This window comes from Sphaeramia orbicularis, chromosome 15 (assembly GCF_902148855.1).
Source record: "Sphaeramia orbicularis chromosome 15, fSphaOr1.1, whole genome shotgun sequence".
Lineage (NCBI taxonomy): Eukaryota > Metazoa > Chordata > Actinopteri > Kurtiformes > Apogonidae > Sphaeramia > Sphaeramia orbicularis.
In genome coordinates this window covers 34,158,284-34,183,019 of record NC_043971.1, presented here as the reverse complement: position 1 = coordinate 34,183,019, position 24,736 = coordinate 34,158,284, and the positions used below count along the sequence as shown (strand labels likewise).

The 24,736-nt window shown below is 37.6% G+C and overlaps 1 protein-coding gene across 1 annotated transcript in view; it reads left to right on the top strand.

The window, feature by feature from the left end:
• The first annotated feature begins 357 nt into the window (after positions 1–357).
• Positions 358–24,736, top strand: part of stox1 (storkhead box 1) — a 32,373-nt gene continuing 7,994 nt past the window's right edge. The window contains exon 1 of the mRNA XM_030156811.1: positions 358–849. Coding sequence (XP_030012671.1) covers positions 519–849 — 331 coding nt within the window. The 5' untranslated portion in view covers positions 358–518. The remainder of the gene's footprint in view (positions 850–24,736) is intronic.

Below are 24,736 nucleotides of genomic sequence, written 5' to 3'. Positions count from 1 at the left end.
AAAAAAAAAAAAAAAAGTCTCTGTCTTGAATGTCAGAGGTCGCCAGAAATTTGTGATGTTAAAATGGGGTCACGAGGCTAAAAAAAAAAAAAAAAAAAAAAAAAAAAAGGTTGGGGACCACTGACTTAATCGAATCAAATCGAAGGAAATAATGGATCGATGAATCGATTGCAGCCATAAACCGTCCCTGCAGCTGTGTGACATGTGAGTGTGATGGAAAAGCACCTGTCCAGAACACAGCCAACACACACCTGTGAACAGTGGGCGGGGCTCTAGTGCGTCCCAGGCTGATGTGCGCTCCTCCTCTCGGCCACCGTCACTGCTTGGTTTCCCTGGAAGCGCACACACACCAGTCGGCCTCAGTCCTCTGTGTGCGCCGCAGGATCCGGACCTTCACTGGAGGAATGTGTGGCAAAATCCGGCTTCCGTCTGGATTTTCAAAGGAGGGAATTATCTTTTAAAAAGTGCGTTTTTTTTTATTCCCCTCTGTAGCATGAAAACTCCCTCCCGGATCTGAAATGTCTCAGCAGCAGAGGGTCGTCCAGCTCTCCGCCGCGTCCCTGGCGGTGGTCTTCGGGCCGGACCAGGACAGTTTACGCGCCGGCGGAGGCAAATTCAACGCCAACACCGTCAGCGGCCAGGAGATTTTTGCAGATTTCAAAGAGCAAAACCTGCGCAGTTTCTGGAATAAAAGACTCGTTAAGGCCATAGCTGAAGTATACTTTCAGGGATGGATGGAAAACTTGGTGCTTTTCATCCAAGGGAACGCAAACAACCTGGAGGTGCTGAGAGAAGCGTGGATGCGCAGAGCTCTGAGGTCTCCAAAGGGATTTATCATCAAAGCTGTGGGTATGTCATAGTCCCAGTGACTTTACAAAGCATGTTATTGAAGGTTTGCAAATAAAAAACCATGTGAGCAAGCAGATCTGTTGTTCAAATAGATATAAATGAGATGGCACAAGAAGTAAACATCTGTCAGTCATGGTAAAGTGACATTTTAGACTCATAAGCCCTGCAACATATACTTACAGATCTGGAAGAAAAGTGTTCAAACCATAAACCTTAACCCGTAAAGACCCAGTGCTACTTTTGTGGATTTTCTCTCTTTTTAACCTTTCTCAAGTGATTTATCGCCATTTATTATCATGTTACACTCCACACTTTGCATTTTTCACTGTAAATCATGTATTTTCTTATATTTAATTTCCTTTATTTGATTTAGATATCCATGAAAACTCAGAATTAATTCAAAGGTTACAGAGAACACTGAAAAAAAGTGACTGTTTTCAGCTAAGGTATCAACAAGTGAATGTAAAAACAAGTGTCTCCATCCACTGTCATTGATCCAACTCCATGGGTTTTACTGGTGAATCAATGTTGTAGAAGATAATGGTGTTTCCAAGTTCACTACGGCGCCTCTGAACGTCCAAATGGGTCATATCTGATGACTCTGAAAAGATGACAAACTGTATTTTACACCAATTATTTACATGGATTGATAGGAGCAGTGGATCAACAGTTTAGATCAGATGCTTTTGGTGGATGTTTGGGTCTTTATGGGTTAATATAGCTCATCTACAAAAAGATTTCTTTACTTAATTCAAGATTTTTTTGTTTAATTCAAGCAAAAAAAAATCTCCCAATGGAACAAGTGAAAATTGTCTTGGTAAGATTTCTTGAAATAAGATTTTCAAGATCTATTGTCTAAAAATAAGTTCTTATATCTTACTGAAAAGTTACTCTGTAGGTGATTATGTCTTATTTTAAGTGTGATGAGATATTTTGTCTAGAAATGAGAAAAATACACTTGGTAAGATTTAGATTTTTGCAGTGCAAAGGAATTTTTCTCTCTTTTTAACCTTTTTCTAAATGATTTATCACCATTTATTATAATATTATCCTCTAAATTTTGCATTTTTTCCAGTGAAAATCATCTATTTCCTATATTTAATTCACTGATCACGAAGATGTTCATAAAAGCTCAGAGTAAAGTCAAAGGTTATTGTACCAAAACAGAAAAAAACTGAAGAAAAGGTGACTTTTTCAGTAAAATGTAGCATTAACTGGACATAAACCAAGTGTCTCCATCCGCTGTCATTGATCCAACTCCATGGGTTTTACTGGTGAATCAATGTTGTAGAAGATGACGGTGTTTCCATGTTCACTACAGAGCCTCTGAACGTCCAAATGAGTCATATCTGATGACCATGAAAAGATGACAAACTGAATTTTACACCAATTATTTACATGGATTGATAGAATTAGTGGATCAACAGTTTAGACCAGTGGATGCTTTTGGTCGATGATAGAGTTTTGGGTCTTTATGGGTTAAACAACCCAGACCTGATAGTTTGACACACTTCTCTGCGCTCTATTCATCCTCCTAAACTTTTTTTTTTTTTTTGTCAAATCAGCTTTTTCTTGCATTTTCCTTCAGATGCTCTTTTTCTTTTCTGATCTGATTTTGTTTGTTTTATTTATCATGTGGATTTTCCTTCACATTATCTTCATCCAAAGCTCCAGTTACCTGATTTGTGGAGCTTTGAACAGTTTTCACCACTGATGAAACCTTTCCCCAGTATCTGCTTAAATATTGTGTCGTGCAGTGTTTTTAGAAGATTCACTCAGGCTCCTTTGTCATCTACACAGTTCTACGTTTACCAAAGCTTGTTAACAAAGCTCCTCATAGCATGTAATTATATCTAATTGCTCCCCTTCTGTGTTTCTCCTTCTACATGTGCTTTAAGCCGACATACAGTTCAGCAGAAACAATGAATGCAGTCTCCTATAGGATGATCTCATGTCCTGCTTAAAAGTACCATCTGCTGAGGAAAATGACAACTCTGGGTGGGTTTTAGACCTAATGACAGTACTCTGAAGAGAAGCACCGGGTTATTCGCATTTTTCTAACTTGAAGTAAGGAGGTAAACATCAGGTTAAAGGAAGTCAATGTGAAGTTTTCAATACTGACTCATAAAAACAGCTCCTCAGTGACTCTTTACTACTGATTTTTCCATTTTAACCCTTTCATGCATGAATTATGAGAACCTTCATCAATATTTTTTGTCTAGAGTGTTTTTATTCCTCCTTAGGCATGAAAAAAACAATGTGATCAAGGTTTTTTTTTTCATGTCGTTACAAAAATGTCCACTCAGCCACACCGTGCGTTTAATTTTTGAAGCAAAGACGCATGTATTTAAAACCCAATAGGGTCAAAACACAGTAATGTCCCATCAGAGAGCAAACTTTAATTGACTGCCATTCCAACATTTATTTCAATGTAAAGTAGCTCCTTGTTTTGGATAATCCCTTATGGTCCAACTAAAGCAAAAATGAATTTAAAAGTAAAAATGTGGGTCATTTAGCAACACTAATCTGTCAGATTGTCTCTAAAATGTCCTGTCAGAGAGATTTTGAATACTGTGTTTTGACCCAATAGCAGAAAGTGATATGAAAACAATGAAATTAAAACATTTTTAATGCTGCTAATCTGATGTTTTCTCACATTTTAACATATTCTAATATTAGTTATTATTCATGTCATGGAGATAATATGCAACAAAAAAAAAAGTGTTTAAAAAAAAAAAACCCTGTTAATGACAGTCTAACAATTAACAATTGATTTACACTAAAACATGTTACTGCATATCAGGTTTATCAAGAACAGCAAAATTATACTAATTGTGTGAATCACAGTATATGGGATGGTGCATAAGCGTCCACTATGTTGGCTGATACGGAACTAAAACAACAAAACCCATCAATATACAAGAGAATAGCTGGAGAATAACTGTCCACTGGAGTGACCACTATGCATGAAAGGGTTAAAAACATAAAATTGCTTTACAAGTTACTATACTGAATTTTAGTTGTATTTTTCAGCATATTTTTACATCCTTATAGCAGATAACATAGAAAATATAAAAAATAATGTGTTTAACTTGCTTTAGTGATAGACTGGTTAATTGCTTTGGTTGATGAATCGGTGCAAATAGGACGGTATCAGCAGAACTTGGCTCCAATAACAGCAAATGGCTTTTGTCAACCTTCTTAAGTAGAAACACTGGCTTTGAGGGAAAATAATAGCTCAAATAATGAAAAAATCATACCTAGAATTATGTAGGTTTTCTAAGGTTAGTCTGATGTTCAGTTCCAGAATTACTGACAGATTTATTTGGATGTCTGTTTCATTTTGATGGTCAGTTCAATAGTTATCGGGTTTCTTTCAGTGGCTGATGTTGGCTTATTCCTAAAACCCAAAGTATCATTATTATATAGGCCTTTAAAAAATACAATATCATTCAGCCTGTAGTCGGAGCCTGTAGAGTTTCAACTCTTCATATGTCTTTGCACTTGGGCTTTTTTCCAATCAAAGCAGTTATAGTTCAGTAAAAATAAACATTTTAACCACTACATTAAGTTGTCTGGTAGGATAATAGCATTAATAAAATGCTTGCACTGACACTGATGAGATTTACTTTTACTGTATTGAATTTTTACACCAAATGGAAAGCTACTTTATAGTACTGAAGCTACTGCATCTGTGCCACAAAAGTACTAAAGTCTGTGACCCACCCTGACTGATACCACGATAAAAAACTCAACTTTCATCCCATAAGGCAGTGTTTTTCAACCTTGGGGTTGGGACCCCACGTGGAGTCACCTGGAATTCAAATGGGGTCGCCTGAAATTTCTAGTAATTGAGAAAATTTTTAAAGAGGCTGCAGCGACGTGTGCAGGCTCAGCCATCCCATTTAATATGTTGAGTTGACAGAGACAATTCCAATGCATAAAAGACGTGACACACTCTGAAGCTGAAACTGAAGTACTGTGGTACTGTTTATCTGTCAAATGTTCATTGTGTTCGGTTTCAGATGCTGCAGCTCTTTCATAATTCATAGCAAGGTTATTATCATTAACGAAAACTAACGAAATGACGAAAACTAGAATTGTAAAAACATTTTTGTTGACTGAAATAAATAAAAGCTATAATTAAAAGAAAAAAATGATAACTAACTGAAACTGTATTGTGTGCTTACAAAACTAACTAAAACATGTAAAAATTATGGGTAAAAATTCAACGTCAGATTGATACGAAATCAATTTATTTTCCTCAAGCAATTTTAGCTAGCGGCACCGTATGATATTTAACGGTCCATCACTTCTCATCACTTGTCGTTTAGAGCCGTCTTTTGGTCCCCACTCTACCTGGAAACATGGAGACTAAAGTTGGGAGAAAGCAGCAGAGTTCTGTCTGGGATTTATTTGAATATGACAGCAAAGATGATAAAAGATATGAAAAACTAAAACTAAACTAAAACTAAGCATTTAGAAAATAACGAAAACTAATAAAAACTAGCAAACCTGCTCTGAACACTAATTAAAACTAACTGAATTAGAGAAAAAAAAGTCAAAACTAAATAAAACTAAACTATAATGAAAAATCCAAAACTATTATAACCTTGATTCATCCATAATAATATACATTATATAGACTAAATGTTGACTAAAACTGACGTTTATTTGCAACATAGTATAGAAAACTATTACATGATCAAAAACTAAAAAAATCAAAAAATGTCTCCATTTTGAATGTTTGGGGTCGCCAGACATTTGTGATGTTAAAATGGGGTCACAAGCCAATAAAGGTTGGGAACCACTGCCATAAGGTTAAAAAAATGACCTGCTGGAAGTTCTTGGTGGTTGATGCTTATTGAAACAGTGTCCCAGCAACACGCTTTGGCTCTGAGTTACCATTTGGTCCTTTCTCTCTGCTGCGTGGTCTGGTTTTCCTTTGTTTGAGTCGTGTTTTGCCTGGACGTACGCCTTACCGCTGTCTACCTGCTGATTTCAGTCCATCAGAGCCCAGACAAGTGAGGGGAGGAATTTGGCAGCCGATGGGGGGAGACCACACAGAGGGACAAACAGTGGGGAGGGGGAGGTGAAGGCCGACATGCCGTCCTGCTGTGAGATAGTTTCTGGCCTTAAGCTTTTACTCGGTACGCAAACAAACACCATATGGGTCGAAGGTGATGCTCGGTTATTATCATGCACAACGTCAGCGGCTCAAAGGTGCGTGCACAGACATGCATGAGCTGACCCACAGACTGGGGTCCATACTGCAGCCGCCACGTGTTTGAGCTTCACACCGTATCCTTGTAAGCAAACACGTCTATGTGTGGACATGTCACCTCCTTCTCCTCCTTAACAAATCCTTTACCTCACACTACGGCAATTTGTATGGAAATCAACGCTGGCAGGTTGTCAGCTTGGTTTACTGCTTTCTCGCTCAGCAGTGAATCACCCTGCGACTGGCTGCCGACCGCAGTGGCTTTTCTGTTGCCCAGGATTAATGTCCTTCCATTTCATGGCCAGCGAGGGACTGTGGAAGTCAGACTCCTAGATTGATATCAGGCATGGACGTTGAGGCCTTGACATTGTCCTGATATAAATACGTCAGGTTGAAACTAGAAATATGATGAGTTATGGGCGATGGTGAATTTTAAACAGGCCTATTTCCTTCCTCGGGTCAGAACAAGGTTGAGACATGACTTTACTGACTTGAGGAAGCTTAAATGAAATCAAGGGAAGTCGCAATTGAGTCTGGTCCTGACACATGAATGTATGAAGGTGGATAATGCATTTTTAACATTCCTTTTATTCCTGGATGCTGATAAACTCATGTGGTGTATGTCAAAAAAGATCCAGCCACCTCATATTTTTTGGAAAATCAAATGATATTAGGCCCGCTCAATCACATTCAGATCATCTGCATTATTGTGTGAGTGTTTTACAGCTGTTACTTTTTCACTTTGAGCATAAGAAAAAGCTTTTGTGACCACTGTATGTCAGAAGTTATTGTGGGTACCGCACAACAATAACCACACTATCCTGAAGGCTTGTGTGGGTTTATTCAGAATCATTTCTTAAGCTAAAACATACCTGGTCAAACATCAGTTTTTGGTTAAACTTGGTCAAATGTGAAGCTAAAATATAAAAGTGGATAAACCTTGCAAACTAGCTATCACATAGTAACTACATTTTACTTGGGTGCGTGATATATAGGGTTTTTCTCAAAGTTAGTGATGATTTTAACAATTTATTTGTTTTCTGGATACATGAAAAGATTAAAAATACTCTGTTTTTACTAAAACTATGTGCCATATATGACTGGAGAGCATATATTACAGAAAAAAATGAGCTACTTTCTGAATTTTTGTTGAAAGAGGAAACTCTCCAGAGGGATCATCTTGAATAATCTTCACAATTTAGGCATTTTTCACAATTTTCAGAAAGGAAAATCGCAATTAATCGAGTTAATTACATATATTGCCCAGTCCCTAAGCTGTAGGTGTTAGTCAATACAGTATTTTTAGGGCCAGTACAAATACTGATCGTTAATAAGGTCAAGGAGACTGATAAGCGATGTTTGGAATCATTGTACATTTGCAGTAAAAATGAAAACCTTAGACTAACTCCTCCACAAAACTTCACTGAAATGCCTTCAAGCTGACTGGGAAATCATAGTACAATTAAATTACATGCATTGCCATTTTGTACATCAGACTTGGAGGATTATAGGTTTTAAACACTAGTATCTATAAAAGAATTGGACTTTTCTCTTGACAGGTTGTGCTATTAATGAGAGGTTAGGCTACGTTCAGACAGCAGGTCTTAATGCACAATTGGGATTTTTTGGGTGAAATCCGATTTTTGTGTGTGCCTGTTCATATTACACATCAAATGTGACTTCTATCAGTTTTGAGTATGAACTGAATCTGACCCTAAAGTGACCCACATGTGCAAAAGAGGTCCTGATATAATACGTGACCATGCAGGCACGCACTGTGTTTACAGAAGTGATACTCCTGGGACGCAGAATTGTGATGTTTGTTGCATTTCAATGACGTAAAGGTCGGATAAATGCGACCTGGCTGTTCAGACTGAAGCCGCATTGAAAAATATCTGATACGTATCTGATTTAGGACCACGTATGAAAGAAAAAATCAGTTCAAACTGCCTTTAACAGATTGGATACAGGTCACATATGGGCAAAGAAATCGGATTCGGGCCACATTTGCCTGCAGTCTGAATGCAGCCTTAGATGGGACACAATAAACAGCCAGGCTGATAATTTTTACCTATAATCACTATTTGTAAAGACTAGTCATCTGTAAAATGACTGTAATGGGATGGCCATATTGAGATTTTATATACTATACAGAGCTTAATATGGATTTCCTGTCGATTACATTTTTTCATGTTTTTATTGACTTTTTCATATCACTACTTAAATTATGATTCAAGTGGTCTAAGAGGACAGAGGACTTCTGCATCTACTGTGGTATCATTTTTAGAGTTGAAACGATTAATCGACTCAAAGTGATCCAAAAAAAAATCATTCAACCACTATTCTCCTGAATCAAAGCTTTGTTTCCTTCATTTCTCTGCTGTTAAACATAGGTTCCACTGTTGTGTTTCATACGGACGTTTATTGTGATGCACAAAGAAGCTTCAATTCAGGAAAACTGCAATAGAATATTTCCCTTCAATCAGTTCGAGTTGATTAATCGAATCATGAATTTTTGCATTCGCTTCAAGCACCTAATCAATTAATCGGTTTCAGCTCTAATCATTTTTGCAAAATAGCATCAGGTTTGTCTATATTTACATTTAGTCAATTTATTTGGACCAAGAAAGCTGCAGAGGCAAGGTGTGTATTTTTTTTTTCCTGATTTTAGCAACATTATTTTGTGGCCAGCTCCAAATAGTAGAAAACTGTTTTCAAGTAATTGGTGCATAAACAGTAGGAGCTGATAGTGACCAAAACAGAGGTAAAAACAGAGCAGGTGTTGGATATACAGTACCATAGGGGCTCAGCTGAAGGTCTGCTGCTCCGTAAAAGCCGAATGTATAAATAAATGTTTGGCTAACACTTTGACACGTTTACATTATTTAGTTCATGAATTAAAATGAACTTGTAGCTCAAAAAGGGAAGACTTTTACTCACAAACTCGTGAAGGATTTACAACCGAAATCCACTTGTGGTTTTAAGAGACTGACAGTGACTCAGGCAGAGACTGTAGCACTAAACCAAAGTGTCAGTTTGTTTTATTATGCTAATCCCTCATTGGTCCTGTTGGTTATCAGTGTCTGAAAGAAGACAGATTTTTCAGTAGGACCATCAGTCACCTCCAGTCTTTTCTGAGGAGAGAATATGCAGAGAGGGAGGTGGGTAGAGTAAATGGAGGAGGGGCTTTGTAGTGAAGGTTAGTCTGGGGTAAACAGACAGAGTGAGGAGTCCGCATGAACAGACTTCGTTGTTATCTTTGTGGGAAAAGGGCCTCACTGCTACTTCAGCTGACCTCTGCATCAGCTCATGAGTATCTGCAGGGTGTTTCTCATTTTTGCCTCCTTTACTCTGAAATGACCCCAATAATAATCATGTAATAAAGTTCAAGTCTGCGGCCGTATCATTGCAGTATGAACACTGTAACCCAAAAACCGTTAATATGTTAACGTCATGGTTTTGGCACTGATGAGATGTGCAGTTTGGATTCACAGATTCATAGATGTGTAATGGAATAGATTTGTAGTGTACCACAAATAGACTATGAGTGAATGTAGGAGCTTTTTTGTTTTTGTTCATTTCTGCTGCTAGCCGTCTTTAATTCACAACAATAATAAAATAGTGGCATGGGATCATGGGAGTTGTTGTTTTTTGAGTTGTTTTCATTACTATTGCCAATGAAAATGGATCTTAACCCTGCAAGTTTACAGATGACTTAAGGTATATTCATTACATTTAGTGATGTTCGATGTCAGAAAGTGAATATATTTTAATTCAGAAATATTTTCTTTATATATATTTAATTCATTTACATGTTTACTTTACACCATCTGTTCCATTTATATTCTATTTAATTCCATTTCTACCATTTCCACCATAATATCCTCCTGAGACCCAGCAATGCATTCCTGTCCTCTGTAGGGGACAAGAGTTTCACATTTTTAATTAAAAATAAAACACAAAATGCTCTCCACTGCTAGGGACATTCCATTAAAAATAGTTTTTTTTTTTTGATGCATCTGAAAAAACTGTTGCATCATACTGGTACAGTTTGATATAACAAAGCCAAAACTTTTACCACTGGTTCTCAGGAGGTGTAAGATCAAATAAGATCAGTTGCAAAAACAGCAAACCATGCTTTTATTTAGACTTATATACCAGTATAATGCCTGCTTTATATAAATGATTGTCCATGTCTTGGCCGCTCTCTCCAAAATTGCTTTAAGGTTAATGACGCCGTTGTCCAGGTGAAACCAGAAGCTTCGTAACGGCTGTTAGCTGCTCCTACATAATTCAATGTGTAACTATTGTCTTTGCAGTGAGATGAGGATGGATCCGTGAGCTGAAACATTTATATGGAGTCAGCCGGTGGTGTAATGAGGTGTCCTGTGTCCTGTTTATAATCACCCTCTGTAACTGCCCTCGTCCTCCTTGAACATGGACATGAATGAGTCCTCTGGACAGGCCTCTCACTTTTGCCATGGAAAACATTTCTCCGGCCATTGTAGGTCATACTGTATATTTGTGGAGGCTTGGGGCACCGCTATGCTGCAGGTTTTAGGCCAAGTTTCCCTTTTAAATGGTATGTTTCATTTAACTCACCATACCATGAGGTGGTGAAGCATTCCTGAAATGCTTCATTTACTCTTGAGATCATTTCCTGAGCTTGCGGCCTCAGTGAGTCCTATATGTGCTCTTTACTTTTGAGTTGAAAGTGTTGTATTTTCACACAAGGGGTGTTTCCTTTCATGAGGGTATTTTGTCAAAGTCTCGAAGCCCTCCACTAATGGCCATAACTCTTCCAGATGTTAGGTTATTAACCATGACACCCCCTCTCACGGCCGCTCCGGGTTTAAACGGCCCACCCTGTCCTAACTAAACAGCTCGGGTCAAAGGTTACAACCTTCCTACTAACTAGCCACCCTGAGGTCACTGAGCTTCAGAGGCTTTTTGAAACCAGAGCAACAAACATCAGCACCAAATCCAGGTGTTTTTCAATTACTGGACACTGGAAACATTGGTTTGGAAAGTAGACATAGTAGAATCCAACTTTGTGTCTTCCAGCACAGTAAAAGTCTGCTTTTATTTATGTAGCTCAGTGTCGTAAATCGCATGCACAGAGCAAACAACACCCTCAACACAGATAAGAAATGAGTCAAAGAAACCTCCAGAAGCAACTGAGGAGGGAAAAAAAAAAACAGCATGTCATTTATACAGAATAGTTGACGTAGTATATCACACACTACGTTTACCTCTATGTAAGTACACATTTTCGATACGCTTTATGTCACTTTATGCGTCTAAGAGACTACATCTCAGAGATAAATATTGCACCTTTTACTCAGCTGCACTTGTCTGACACATGATTCTTTAACCATTCCTGCCTGGTGAAATCATGTATCTCTAAATGTGCTGAATTGATGAGGATAATGTTTGCAATAAAACAAACAATGAAAAAAAAACCTTAAAGTAAATAATCTATGTAAGGCTGTTGTCACATAAATGAAAACAGTTCTATTTTTCTGAGCTCATGAAACACTGATAATCACAACAAACAATGATTACTTTACTTTTCATCCTTTTAATGCATTTTTGTGATAATACTTACGTCTACTACAAAAAGGATGACAGTATCACAGATCAGAAAGAATGTATGGGAGGATGTGCATCTTCTGGATTTGTGGAAAAAATAACACTGATATAATTACTTGAATTTAAGATATTTGCACAAATTGCTGCGGCACAGCATTTAGAGTTATGGCTCTTAACTTTGAATAAGTGATTGTTTGCATTAAAGGAGTAGCTACAGGGAGAATATATTTTCTTGTGTCACTGACAAAGAAACAATTTAATAAGGAATGGTCACATGTCATTACCATTACCCACTTAACAACGTCAGTATTTGCTCCAACAGCAATTTAGTGCACTGGATCTGTGCATTCCTGCGCAAAAAGCCCAACACTATCTCGTTGTATTTTACTCAATGAGGGCAAGCGCTACGTATGAGGTCTGCTCCGCTCCTCTGCTCGGTAACAGCTCTTGTCCAAGCTGCTCTCAAGTAAAATTGGTTAAACAGATCAATTTCCAGCTCCCTTGACACTAATAGTATGACATTAAGCTGTTACGCAAAATATATGCTGCTGTTTTTCAAGCTCAAAATGATGAAGAGCTAGTGTTATGACAGCGGTTGGGCCAATCACGGTCTCCTCAAAAATACAGAGGTGATATGTTTTTAGAGGAAACTATATACCAAGTCTGCTCATATCCAGCAGTGTGGAGGCTCTGACTGTTAGACTAAATTAGTGGTTTGTGAAACTAGAGGACCCATAATTTAATTTAGCCAACAGCTGACTAGAACTGAATTAACCTGCAACTGGAATGTGTTTTGATGTAATTAATAGAAAACACAGACTACGTGGTCGATGTGCAGCCTCCATAGCAGTTTGTTTTATGTCATTGTTGATAAAAGGCAGTTAGTGTGCAGACTTATCCTACAGGCATCACTTTTATTATCTCTGTGCAAGAGCCAAGGGTGTGTCTACATATGTGAAAAAGATGGTTTACAGTAAGCTTCAGATATGACCTCCATTCTCACACATGACCCTCCACAGAGCCTGCACATGTTGCTGTGCATGTGTGCGTGCATGCCTTTCACTACATCATTTGTCAGCCACATCCTTTCTCCATAGTCAGGAAGCTCACCCCTGGTGAGAATCAGGCATGTCGGTCTCTCTATCGACCCAAATATTGGGCTCACCCATAGCGGCGGAGCAGACCATTGCCAACAATAACAGTCGACGAGGTTCCTCTGTATCCCTCGGCTTATGGGCCCTGTCAGCGGCCGCTTGGGTTTCCCTCATGGGATTTATCTACATTCACTCGCTGGTCAGACCGATGGGCCGGCAGAGACGTGAGGCCGTATTGCATTATACATGGTATTACTATTTCTCTTCAGTTTCCCGACAGGATGTTTTCTTTGTTTTATTTAGCGCTGATAAATGCACTGCCTCTGTAATAGAAGTGCAGTTCATTTTAACAGTGAAAATCCTCAAAGTCGCTGGGTTTGCATCTGTGTACTGATCAGTTGTTGGGCTTTAAAAAGTGATGGATCATATGGCAGACACTGGACGGGAGCTCTGTTGAAAACTGAGGGATAACAAACACAGGAATCTGTTGTAGCTTGAGCTGGGTTAAATGTGAGGAAATGGGTTTTATCTGATCCCACTGACTGCCATTACTCTTGATTAAGGGGTGTGGATCTACTGGAAGCTTACTCACTCTATTAGATTGTATGTATATGTATATGCACATTTTGGTGGTGGTAAAAGGCACTTCAGTGGGGTTGGGGGAAAACACCTGGAATTATTCAACATCCTGGGGAGGAGTCACATACTGACCCAGAAAAACAGTAAAACACATGAAATACCAATGTGTTTTACATGAATAACTAAAACTATAATGAGATCAGTTGTATCAGACCTAGAATAAATACCTGTTCATTTATCTTAATCACACTTTCTCCAACATGTGAACAAATTGTATCTTAAAAATGAACATCTCCCCCATGGTGCTCTTGATACTATACATGTATACTATCCATGATAGGAGAACGTAGATTTCTGTGTCAGTTGAATGTTGTCATCTCTGGGCAAATCGAAATATGCAACATTTACATCTACTAATGCATCAGTGGCTGAGGCGTACCTGTGATAGCTATATCTACATGTTGTGTTAAAGATAACTAGCCAATTATCTGATAGTGTTACAGCCTAGGATATGAGTGTGTAGCAGGAGGAGGGGATATCTTACAAAGAACTATAGATGAAAGTTTACTGTGAGACTGTGTGCCATATAACGAGTCTACGTAACAGTATCTATGTAACACTGTGCCTCACATCCACTCTTTTACAACAGCAACAGTATGCCACACCAGCTACTGTTATCTTAGAAATTGAGTTAAACAACATAAACTCCACCTAAGCAGACATTTGAGTGCTCATATATGAGCACCAGGATGCTGACTGCAGATCACATAACAACCAGTGTTTGAAAAGGTTGTCTGAATATTACACATTGTACATTTAATATGGTTAAGATGTTGAAACATTCATCTATCGTCCCAGACATGAATTAGCCGAGAGCAACAATCAAAGAAAAACTCCCCACTGAAGAACGTTCTTACTCTTGGACTAGGCTTAATCCATTTCTGGGAAACGTTGTTGTGATGTGAAATCCAAATTTATTTTATTTTGAAAAGCTTGTCACAATTATCAGGGTATGACTGGAAAAAGCTGGCATATTCTAAATGATCAGTGCTGTTCAAACCATGTCTTTAAATTACGATGAATCATGGGATCAAGGAGTTACTGAGGAGACTGGCATATGAGGAGGCATGGGTTTAGACACAGCGAACAGTGACTCTAACATAAAAGAGCATAATGTGGACCATAATGAATGAAAGGATAATGTAGTGGGGTACATTAAATGGCGGTGGTTCAGAAGGCGTCTGGTTGAAACAGCACTGGCAGACTATGGGGTAAAATTCATTAAAAGTAGACGAGAGCCAGATATGTCAGGGTGTAGCCCATCATGTCTGAACATAAATGACGTCTGAAAGCTAGAGATTGGGAAAAGTAATCTCATCTCATGTTACACTGAGTGGCTGCCATAAATGCAGGCCTGCCGTCCTTCACATTGTGACTGATATTCAGTTGAACACCTGGTCAGGTGTGTTTCCTCTTTCACAAGAACATGATAACGATGTGGGTCTGCTTTCACATGGTTTTTATTGTGAATCAGACGGTAAAACTATTATTTAATAGCATTAGAGCTCCAAGGATTTAGAGCCAAGATCTGCGGTGTCCAAAAATGTTTAAAGCTCTGTGAATGTCAACTTGAGAGGCTTCGTCACAGCCTGTTTATACTCTTTTGCCAACATATGTTAAATGTCAAAGATCTGGTTTTGGCACAGAGACTAGCTGGATTATAGATATGCATGCCACAGCTCTCTGACTTCCACTGCTGTTTCTTCTTTTTCTTTGGCATTGTATTGCAAGTGGCAGTCGCTGCCTCAGTGGCCGTTTCTATGGTGATAAAAGTCAACACAGATCTGGCCTTCGCGCCTCCTCATAGTCCAAAACTTTAGGTCATGTGTTGTTTTTACACAGTGTTGGTATTATAAAACCTACATGCTTTTGCAGCATGTATTCTATTTCTTGCAGAATAATAAATGCAATTTGATTTCATGTAAAAGTCAGCATTTATATAATTGTAATTCTAAGAAATATGCCTTACATACTTATTTTCATACACTCTGATTTCATTAAAGACAGCCTGCAACTTCAACTCCTCAGTTAATATTTAAACCCAGGTGCAGTGGGATGGTAAAACACAAGGGTTCAGATTAAATATTTATCTAATTCCTGCAGGATTACTGCTGTGTTTCAGTCAATAAAGCTGTTAAGTCTTCAGTGGTTGAGTGGCACATCTATGGGTTTTAAGTGTGACTGTAGCAGGTATCAAGATACGGTTTTAACCACAAAACATGTATCAACCCCCACAATAACAATACAGTCAGAAGTGGATTTATTTTACACTTTCTGGCTGTAACTTTAAACCAGGGTTACTGTACCGGTACTATAGTAGTGGTGGTCCATAATTAAAATAAATAAATAAATAAAAATAATATATGTGCATTTGTGTTTGGAGCTGAAACAAATTTAAATAAATAAGTAAGTAAGTAAGTGAATTTTATTTATAGAGCACTTTTCACAGACAGAGTCACAAAGTGCTTTACAGTGCAAAGTACAAATAAACAGTACAAATAAAAATACAATGAAAATACCATTTAAAAACACAATAAAATACAATTTAAAATACAATTAAAATATAATAAATTCATAAAGTGCAATCAGTTGGTAACAGCCCTGAGTCAGTTGGGAAATTCAAAAGCCTGCTTGAACAGGAGTGTTTTGAGGTGTTTTTTAAAACTCTACAGAGTACACATAGCTCTATGAACTGAAGGTGCATATGTTTACAGGCTGCCTGCAAAAAGTGTCCTAAAAACTGAAGACCACATAGAGTGACTCGACCCCTGCGGAAAATGATAAAATCCAGCCTCCTTTTTTCATTAGAAGGGGGCCGATCCAGCTTCACAGCAGGGGAGCCAGTGTGGAGGGTTCCTTCAAAACAACACAAAAAACTAAAACTTGGCTCAGCTTGTGTAACATTAGTTTTATACAGTTGACTTTAACCCATAAAGACCCAAATCTCCACATGCAACCAAAACATCGACTGATGTAAAATGTTTAACAACTTCTGATCCATCAATCCTATCAATCCATGTAAATAATTAGTCTAAAATGCTGTTTTTCATCTTTTCATGGTCATCAGATATGACCCATTTGGACGTTAAGAAGTTCCGAAGTGAACGTGGAAACACTGTCATCTTCTACAACATTGATTCACCAGTTAAACCCATGGAGTTGGATCAATGACAGTGGATGGAGACACTTGTTTTTATGTTCAGTTATTGATATCTTTGCTGAAAAAGTCACTTTTTCTTTATTTTTTGTTTTGTTTTAGATATAACCTTCAACTTTACTCTGGGCTTTTATGAACATCTACATGATCAGTGAATTAAATATAGGAAAATGTGTGATTTACACTGAAAAAAAACGCAATATAAGGAAGATAATATTACAATCAATGGAGATAAATCGCTTAAGAAAGGTTGAATATAGAGAAAAAAATCATTTGGAAACTACCACAAAAGTAGCACTGGGTCTTTATGGGTTAAATACTATAAGCAGCAGCCTTTGAAGGACTAATGTACTTTGTAATGTAAATATGGTTGCTTATTACTTCTATTTTTAAGCAGTTATGGTAAAACCCTTGCCACCATAAGTACAAATTTGAGAAAAACTGTGTTCATATCTGACTGCATGATAAATGTATCAAACAACTGGACTTTCTGGATCATATTTAGTTACACATCAGATCCTGAAGGACTGTGTTTCAACATAAATGCAGCTTGTTGAAAGGCCAAAAAACCACCAGGAGTGTTGACAAGGAAAACAGCTAAAGTAACAGACAAATGGCTCAACCATCAGCTTTCTAATGCCCCAAGTGATTTATCCATAATTCTATACTTTTTTCTTTATGTCTCATATGTTTAAATGTAGGGTTTATAGGATTAAAAGATCCAATGTAAAACCAGTGGTACATCCGACAAAACAGGAGAAGGACAGGAAAGGGCAGGGTTGTTAGTTAGGTTGTTGGGACATTTGGGCTGTGATTGCTCTCTGAAGGGATCTTTTCACTCAGTTTATTGGGCCATTTAACTGCAACGCCCACATCTGCGTGCTCTGTGGAAGTGAAAGACACAAACTCGTAAAGCGCTGTTAAAAATGAGATACACACACACACACATACACACACACACACACACACACACACACATGAAAAGGAGAGGGCGGAGTCAGTTAGGTCTGTGATTCCAGAGACCCAAAACAAAGGGAAGTGGTCAGGGGACTGGGAAAGAGCCACGGCATAAATTCTGGTTGACATCTCCTCCCATTACACTGAATCTGACTGTATGAATGTTTGACATTGTCTCGGCAGAGATCGTTCACTCACAGCCTGCAGATTCACTGGAGCGTGTCCTTCACAAGGTCTGAGTTGATGGGAGATGGGGAGGGGTTTTAGCAGTTTGGGCAGGCCTCAAGTTCACGTTGAATGCCATGCAGTGTGTCCTTAATGAGGGAGAGAGAAGATTAGCCTGTTTGCTTACTGGAGCCTAAAAGATTAGACGATAGCAGGATGAGATAAGCTTGTGTGTGTCTGCAAGGCCACGGCGTGAGGGAGCGTGGAAACGAGCCTGATGTCTCAGGTAGATTTTATCTGTGATAGTGCAAAGGTGAAAGGTCAAGGACAAGATCTCATCACACATTTTGCAAACTTCTTCACCCACTCAATTCCCACTCAAAGTCCACATTTATGTGGTGGACATTTGTGCACAAATAAGCAGATTAAATTCATATGTTCATCTGTTGCTGCTGTAACTATAAAAGAAGTAGAAGAAACCACTGTGACATCACACAAAACTAGTGGTTTGTGAATCACCTTTTTGGAGCCTTGAGTTTGCATTTTAGACCATTGTCATCTTGACTTTTTGGAACCAAAAGAAAGAAAGAAAAAGCCCTGCCCCTTTCTTGGACCTTATTTCAGCAGACAATGGCGAGACAAAGCATTTTTAATCCCATCTCTATTATGCTATTATTTATGTATATGATGTTCATCAATTTAAAGGGGTCATATTTTGCTAAACCCACTTTTATTAGTTGTTGGTTCATTTATTTGTGTATTTGGACCCTAATAGTTCAAAAAGTTTGAATTTGAACCCTCCAGGTGCTGCAAAGCTATCTTTATATTCATTTTGGCAAAAATCGAGTGGATTTCTACAACCAGTTTCAATCCCTCCTTAATTTGTTACGTTTTATAACTAGTTACGTCACAACATTTGCACATATATGGTCAAGACTTCCAACAAACATTTCTCTGAATATGCCATAATTGTTTGTCTGCAGCAGCGGTTGTAGTCCATGCTGAAAATATGTCCAAACTTTGAGCCAGTTACCTAAAATATTCAGTTGTTGGTTGTATTAATGAACTCAAGTGACTGAACAGGACAGAGCACACAGTCAACAACCTGGAGGGGGTGGGCTCATGTGCATTTAAAAGGCCAGTGCTCAAAACCACCTTTCTGGTGTCATTACTCAGAAATAGGGTTGAAGATGTACCTGTGGAGTTGAATTAATGAGGAATTCAGGCCCAAGTATAGCATTTACAGTTCATGTAGATCACAGGGAAATGTTTTAAAATGCACAATTCCATTTAAAAAAGCAAAATATCACTCCTTTAAAAGATTCATTTGTAAGCGAAGAAAGGTGGCGTTTGATACAAATATACTAAAAGATCAGCCCATTCTCTCCCCTCAGGTGATACATGTCACCAACACTACAGGGACATTACCTCATATTTTCACCTCATTCTTTTAGAACAAATGAAAACACACTAAAAGAGGTGAAAAATAACTAAATGAGAGCTTCTGGGTTTTTTTTCAGCTGCCCTAATGAGCTTGTAGAGAGACCAATTTAGGATGATATGCAACTATCTTTTGTCAGAACAGAATCTAAAAGTTCATGTACTCATCGTCTACTAATATTTCTTCTGATGTAAGGTCCCATGGGGCTCATCTTGAAGGGGCAACACTTCACCTCTCTACCTGGACAAGAAGGTAGAGCAAGTAGTGAAATTCACCATGCTAATACTGCTGCTAAGTGTCTGAAAACACCAACCATGCTGCTAACCATGGAGTGTTATGTTTAACACCACTAAATGATTTCAGAGACTCTGTGGTTTTTTTTTTTTTTTGTATCAACTTCATATTATGTATAAACACACAATTTAGTGTTAATTGTCAGGCTAGTTGACACCATATTGCTACAGAATTAATGCTAACGTTAGCTCCTGTAGCTAAGTTATGCTAACAGGCCAGGTTGTAATTAAGTACCTGTAAAATTCATGACACAAATGCATAATAAAATCTTTTAGAGGTATTTGTGTAATGTTTTAACTCAGTGATTTGTCTGTTATCCTCAGTCTTATCAACCTACGTGCCAAGTTTCCCATCTGTCACTAGAAATAACTCAGAAAGGGGATTTTTAGTATACCAATGTATGGACCATAGAAATGCATGGACTAGCTGTTAATCAAAGCCTTTTGTTTGCCCTAAAATGTTATTTACTAAGTGATAATTTACAAAAGGACCACCTCCACAAGTAACTGAGTTAGTATTTAAAGTGAGGGTTTTCTGGAGCTGATATCCAACAGCTGTCAGTGATATTAAACAAGATACTTCCACATTGGCTTCAGTTTCAAGCTGTGGTTGTTGCCCCTTGGTTGCCTCTATAGACTGTGTTTACTGTTTGACCAAATAATTGCAGAGTTGATTTTACCCCAAAATTACTGTCAGAAATAAGCATCTAATGTTTGCAATGTGTGTCCTCTTATCGACATCAGAGTCAGACTGTTGTGGAATCTTGTTGGAAGGATTACAGGATGACAGAAAAGCACAGAAGTTTTCTTTTCGCTCATATGTCATACAGATTTTGTGGCTTTGTAAACAAATAAGTAGGAGTCCTCCTCCTTAACAGCGGGGGTTCTACACTGTGGGTCAGTGTGTGGTCAGTCTCCTCAGGTGAGAAGCGAGTATCTTCATCCTTCATGCAGTGTATGGTGTGATGTGTGAGGTAATGCAATCACGTATGAAATGAGACTCATGTGCCTGTGAGGCCGGCTAACAGCACAGCCATGTGAATACATGTGGTATTGATCAGTGTCAGCTGCCAAAAAATATCTCAGTGGGATGGAGGAGAGAAGGTCCCTGTCAGTCATCTCATACAAACTGAGCTGCAAAACATTTCTTACCCCCAGGCTGCAGTTTATTCTCTGGGGTAAAATTCATGACATGGCAGATACTTTAGCTCCGTGTGAAGAAGTGCAGGCTGCATTTTAACACTAGTGAATACCATAAGAGTAAAATATCAGACCTGTGATATAGGGTTGCAGTGATTTTCTTTCAACTCTTTAAACTGGATTATAAAGTGTGCACAGCATGACTCCTCACCGTGGTGCTCTGGATATAATTTTGAGGGTCACAGGATGATGTACAGAGCAGAAGTAAATATTTCTACATTGGTAGTAAATCAAATAAAAGTAGGAGGGAAATTCTTCTGTGCCTGAACTATTCAACTCTAAATATTTATGATGTGGATGGTAAAGATTTTACCATTGTGTCAAGTATACAAGTATTCCCAGTTCACAAATAATATATAGGAGCATAAAATGGAGGCATGATGATGGGTTAATACCAGCACCGGCACGCAATTACAACACATTACATTAAAAATAATTTGTATTTTTCAACGCATTTGCATGGTTATTCACTTAAGTCAACTTTATAACATTAAAAATAAACATTTGTAGCTATAAGTTGTCTGTTAGCATATTATCATTTATTAAAAAAATCATGAATGCTGATGAGATTTTCTTCCAAATTTACCCTTTTAGGCACCAGAGATTTGTTTTGTTTTAAATATTCAATTTTGATATTAAGATTTCAAACAGCTGTCTGTTTCATTCAGCGATGTCGCTTGTGGCACTTCAGTGCTTAAAGGGTTAATGAAATGTGGAATCTAATGTTACTAACTGATACATACATTCAGTCTGTGCCATACTACTTAAACTTAAAGTAGAAAAAACAGTCATGGGATGTTAAAACTTTACCTTTATTTAGTACCTTATTCTAATAACAAGTATTTCTGGTCACAGGTTGTTGATAAGTTGTTGTTTCGAGCTGCTGCTTTGCCTTATTTTCCTCCACACAGCTCTCGTCTCAGGTCCGAGTCTCTTATTGTGACACTGGGTTCAGTTGCCATGGCGCCCAGCAGGGTATTCATGCCGTGTATGACAAAGAGTGTAATGTCGGTGTCCCGGTCTCACATTACAGGAACACAGAGGTCCGTTTCCTCTGGAGAGGAGACGATTACAACAATGAATGTCCTCCGTGGTCACGCCTGCTAATGTTAGACTCAATAAACACTAATCCTCTGAAGGGCCCGTCCCTCTATTACACCACTTTTTCCCACCTGGTTTTAGACACAAATAAACTCAGAGGGGTATTTTTGTTCCATATGTCTCGCAGCTGAAGAGTCAGTTTTTTTGTTTTTTGTTTCTTTTTTTTTTTTTATGTCACATTTACTGTATTTCTCAAAATGTTTGACACCATATGTCTCCAAAAGAATGTCTACTTTTCACACAGTTAATTTTTGCTCAATCTTCACTGTTTTTTGCAAACCAATAGTTGAATAAAACAAAGTCATCATTTAACTGTTCAACTGTTGTTAACAAATAAGACATAAGTAATAAGAAAATCATAATTTTTAAGTAACTAAGTAAATCTTTCATAGTATTTCACTTATCCGTTACATTTATTTGATTAATTTACAAGTTGTATCAGTTAAATGTGTACATTTAATAAAAAAAATCAGTTTATAAACTTTTCTCTTAACCTGGTCCATGTATATTAAACTTGATCAAAACCGTACATACTTTTATTGTGAGTGTGTTTTGTACTTCTACTTAAATACAGTACTTGGTTTAGTGCTGCTTCAAGTCAAATGTTAACCTAACCTAAGGCCTGAACATGACAGTGCCTTCTTTTTAAACTATCTTTCATACTTCTGCGTGCTTAGCCAACCTGTTTAACACAAAAAAAAATCTGTAGACAAGGGGTTAAATACAATTAGGACTACATTACATTACTACTGAGAAATGGTGAGGCAAATTTTTTTTTTCTTTTTGCCTCTTTTTACTTTTAACTCCTTATAAATCATGAAGGGGGGGGGGGGGGGGTCACAGACAGGATATCCTGCTTTAAACCAGAACATCATCAACATAATCTACTACCACTGTGAGGCACAAAAAAAGGCTTTGAGGATCAGTTTAAGACGGATATGTTATTGATTCCCTGTACTTCCAGCCCCCTCTCAGACCATCACTAATTGTTGACGGTGGTCATGAGCGGTTGCTATGCGGACCTCCTCTCAGACATTCCTTTAGGACGTTCACAACAATAAGGAGCCGAGTCAGCAGCACCAATTCACTGTGCAGGGAGACGGCTATTAAGATATCCGCTCTGAGGTTTAACCAGATTAACGTCTTCTGTCAGAGCTGGAGGAGGCAGATGTTTTTTTACAATCCCTCTGTGTCATAGGATCAATTTTACAAAGAAAAGACCCCTGTCTGGGAGCCTTATGAGCGTTAAGTGATCCCACAGTCTGCTGATTGTTTCCTTAATGACTTCAGAAATTTTGTTGTTAAGGTTGAGCATTTGCAACAAAAATGTGTTTTCTTTTTTTTTAAATCTAAAATCCCAAATCAGAAACTTGCATAAAAAATCTATGAATTGCTTCAAAGGTACACTTGATGGCATAACCAAATTTGTTTCACAGTTCTTTTGTTTTAACTATCTGTTTTCATGTATTTCACAGTGGTTTTTATTATTTTTTTCATAACTGGTATTTTCTACAGGTTTGTTTGTCATTCTACGTTCAGGAGTTCATAGTATATTAAAACATTTAGCCATCTTCGTACATAGGCAGCCTGGCCAAAAAAAGGACCTGGATTTAACCAGCAAATAATTTAGATCCTTTCAATAATAAATATTTGAGCTAGTAACAAGTTATTCAACCCTAATAGATGCAGTGAGGAGCTTCTCATTTCTTAAACAACCATCAGTTTGATAAAGAGCATAAAGTGTGCATAAAGTGTGACTGTGTTTAAATGGAAAAAGGTCATGTGGTCTGATGAGTCCAGATTGATCCTGTTCCAGAGTGATTACCCATCATGCCTAGCTCCTACAGTGTAGGGACAGCGTTATATAACTGATAGAAATAAATGTTACGACATTGCATGAGATTATTGAAATGATGCCACAAATAGAATAGAATAGAATAGAATAGAATAGAATAGAATAGAATAGAATAGAATAGAATAGAATAGAATAGAATAGAATAGAATGCTTTTATTGTCATTATACACATATACAATGAAACTAAAAGGCAACTCTCGTGGTGCAAAGTACAAGTATGGAAGACAATAGATTAAAAAAATGTATAAATATATATACAGTGAGAAGAACAAGCCTGACAACCAACAAACGATAGAGATAAATATATTACACTGTTGACATTGACTGAACACTGAGGATATATGTTAAATATATGTCCTCATTCAAGGTATTGACACTATTATGTGTCAAAGCCAAAGATTCAGCAAGACTAAGGCTTAAATTTTAGAGTATGGGACTTTTTTTGGCCAGGCTGTCTATGATGGAGATTTTATTATTATGGAGTTTGTTTGGGTCCACAAAATTACACTATATATGAAGAAATCTATTAGTAGAACAGTTAGAGTACTAATACAATCAATTAATTCTTTAATGTGCCTTGTTTTTATTTCACCTTGTACATGTCCCTTATATGCTGCATATATTTCTCCTATCTCAGTGGTATAGATTTGGCATTTTGTATATTTTCAGTATTTCTTTGTATTTTTTGTATATTTTCATTATTTTTCAGTACAATTTCATGTGATTGTTTTTATCACATGAAGTGATAGTCTTTTTGCACAGAACAGAGCTGCTAAACTGATTTTCATTGTTCCTGTAACAGTGACAATAAAGATCTATCTAAAACCAATAGTTTTATAAAGGCCTTACATGTACCTTAAAGTGTAAAACACATCTCCAATTCAGTGCTTTAAACATCAGTCTGAATCTGTGGAGATGGCATTTGAAAAATTTGCATGATATGGAAAATGAATACCAATAGATCTTCCATCGCAACAGAAAAATAAAAGGCAAATATGTCCAAGCACTAAGAATATGATTTTGACCTGAATGTGTGGTATGTCTGTATGTGTGGTACATGTGTTCTGTCACGCTCACAACCATGACAGATATGTGATCAGCTGTTTATTTTTCCTGCCTTGCACGTTGAGTGGTTCAAGTGTTAGGGTTGAAAATGTTTAGTTTACAACAAG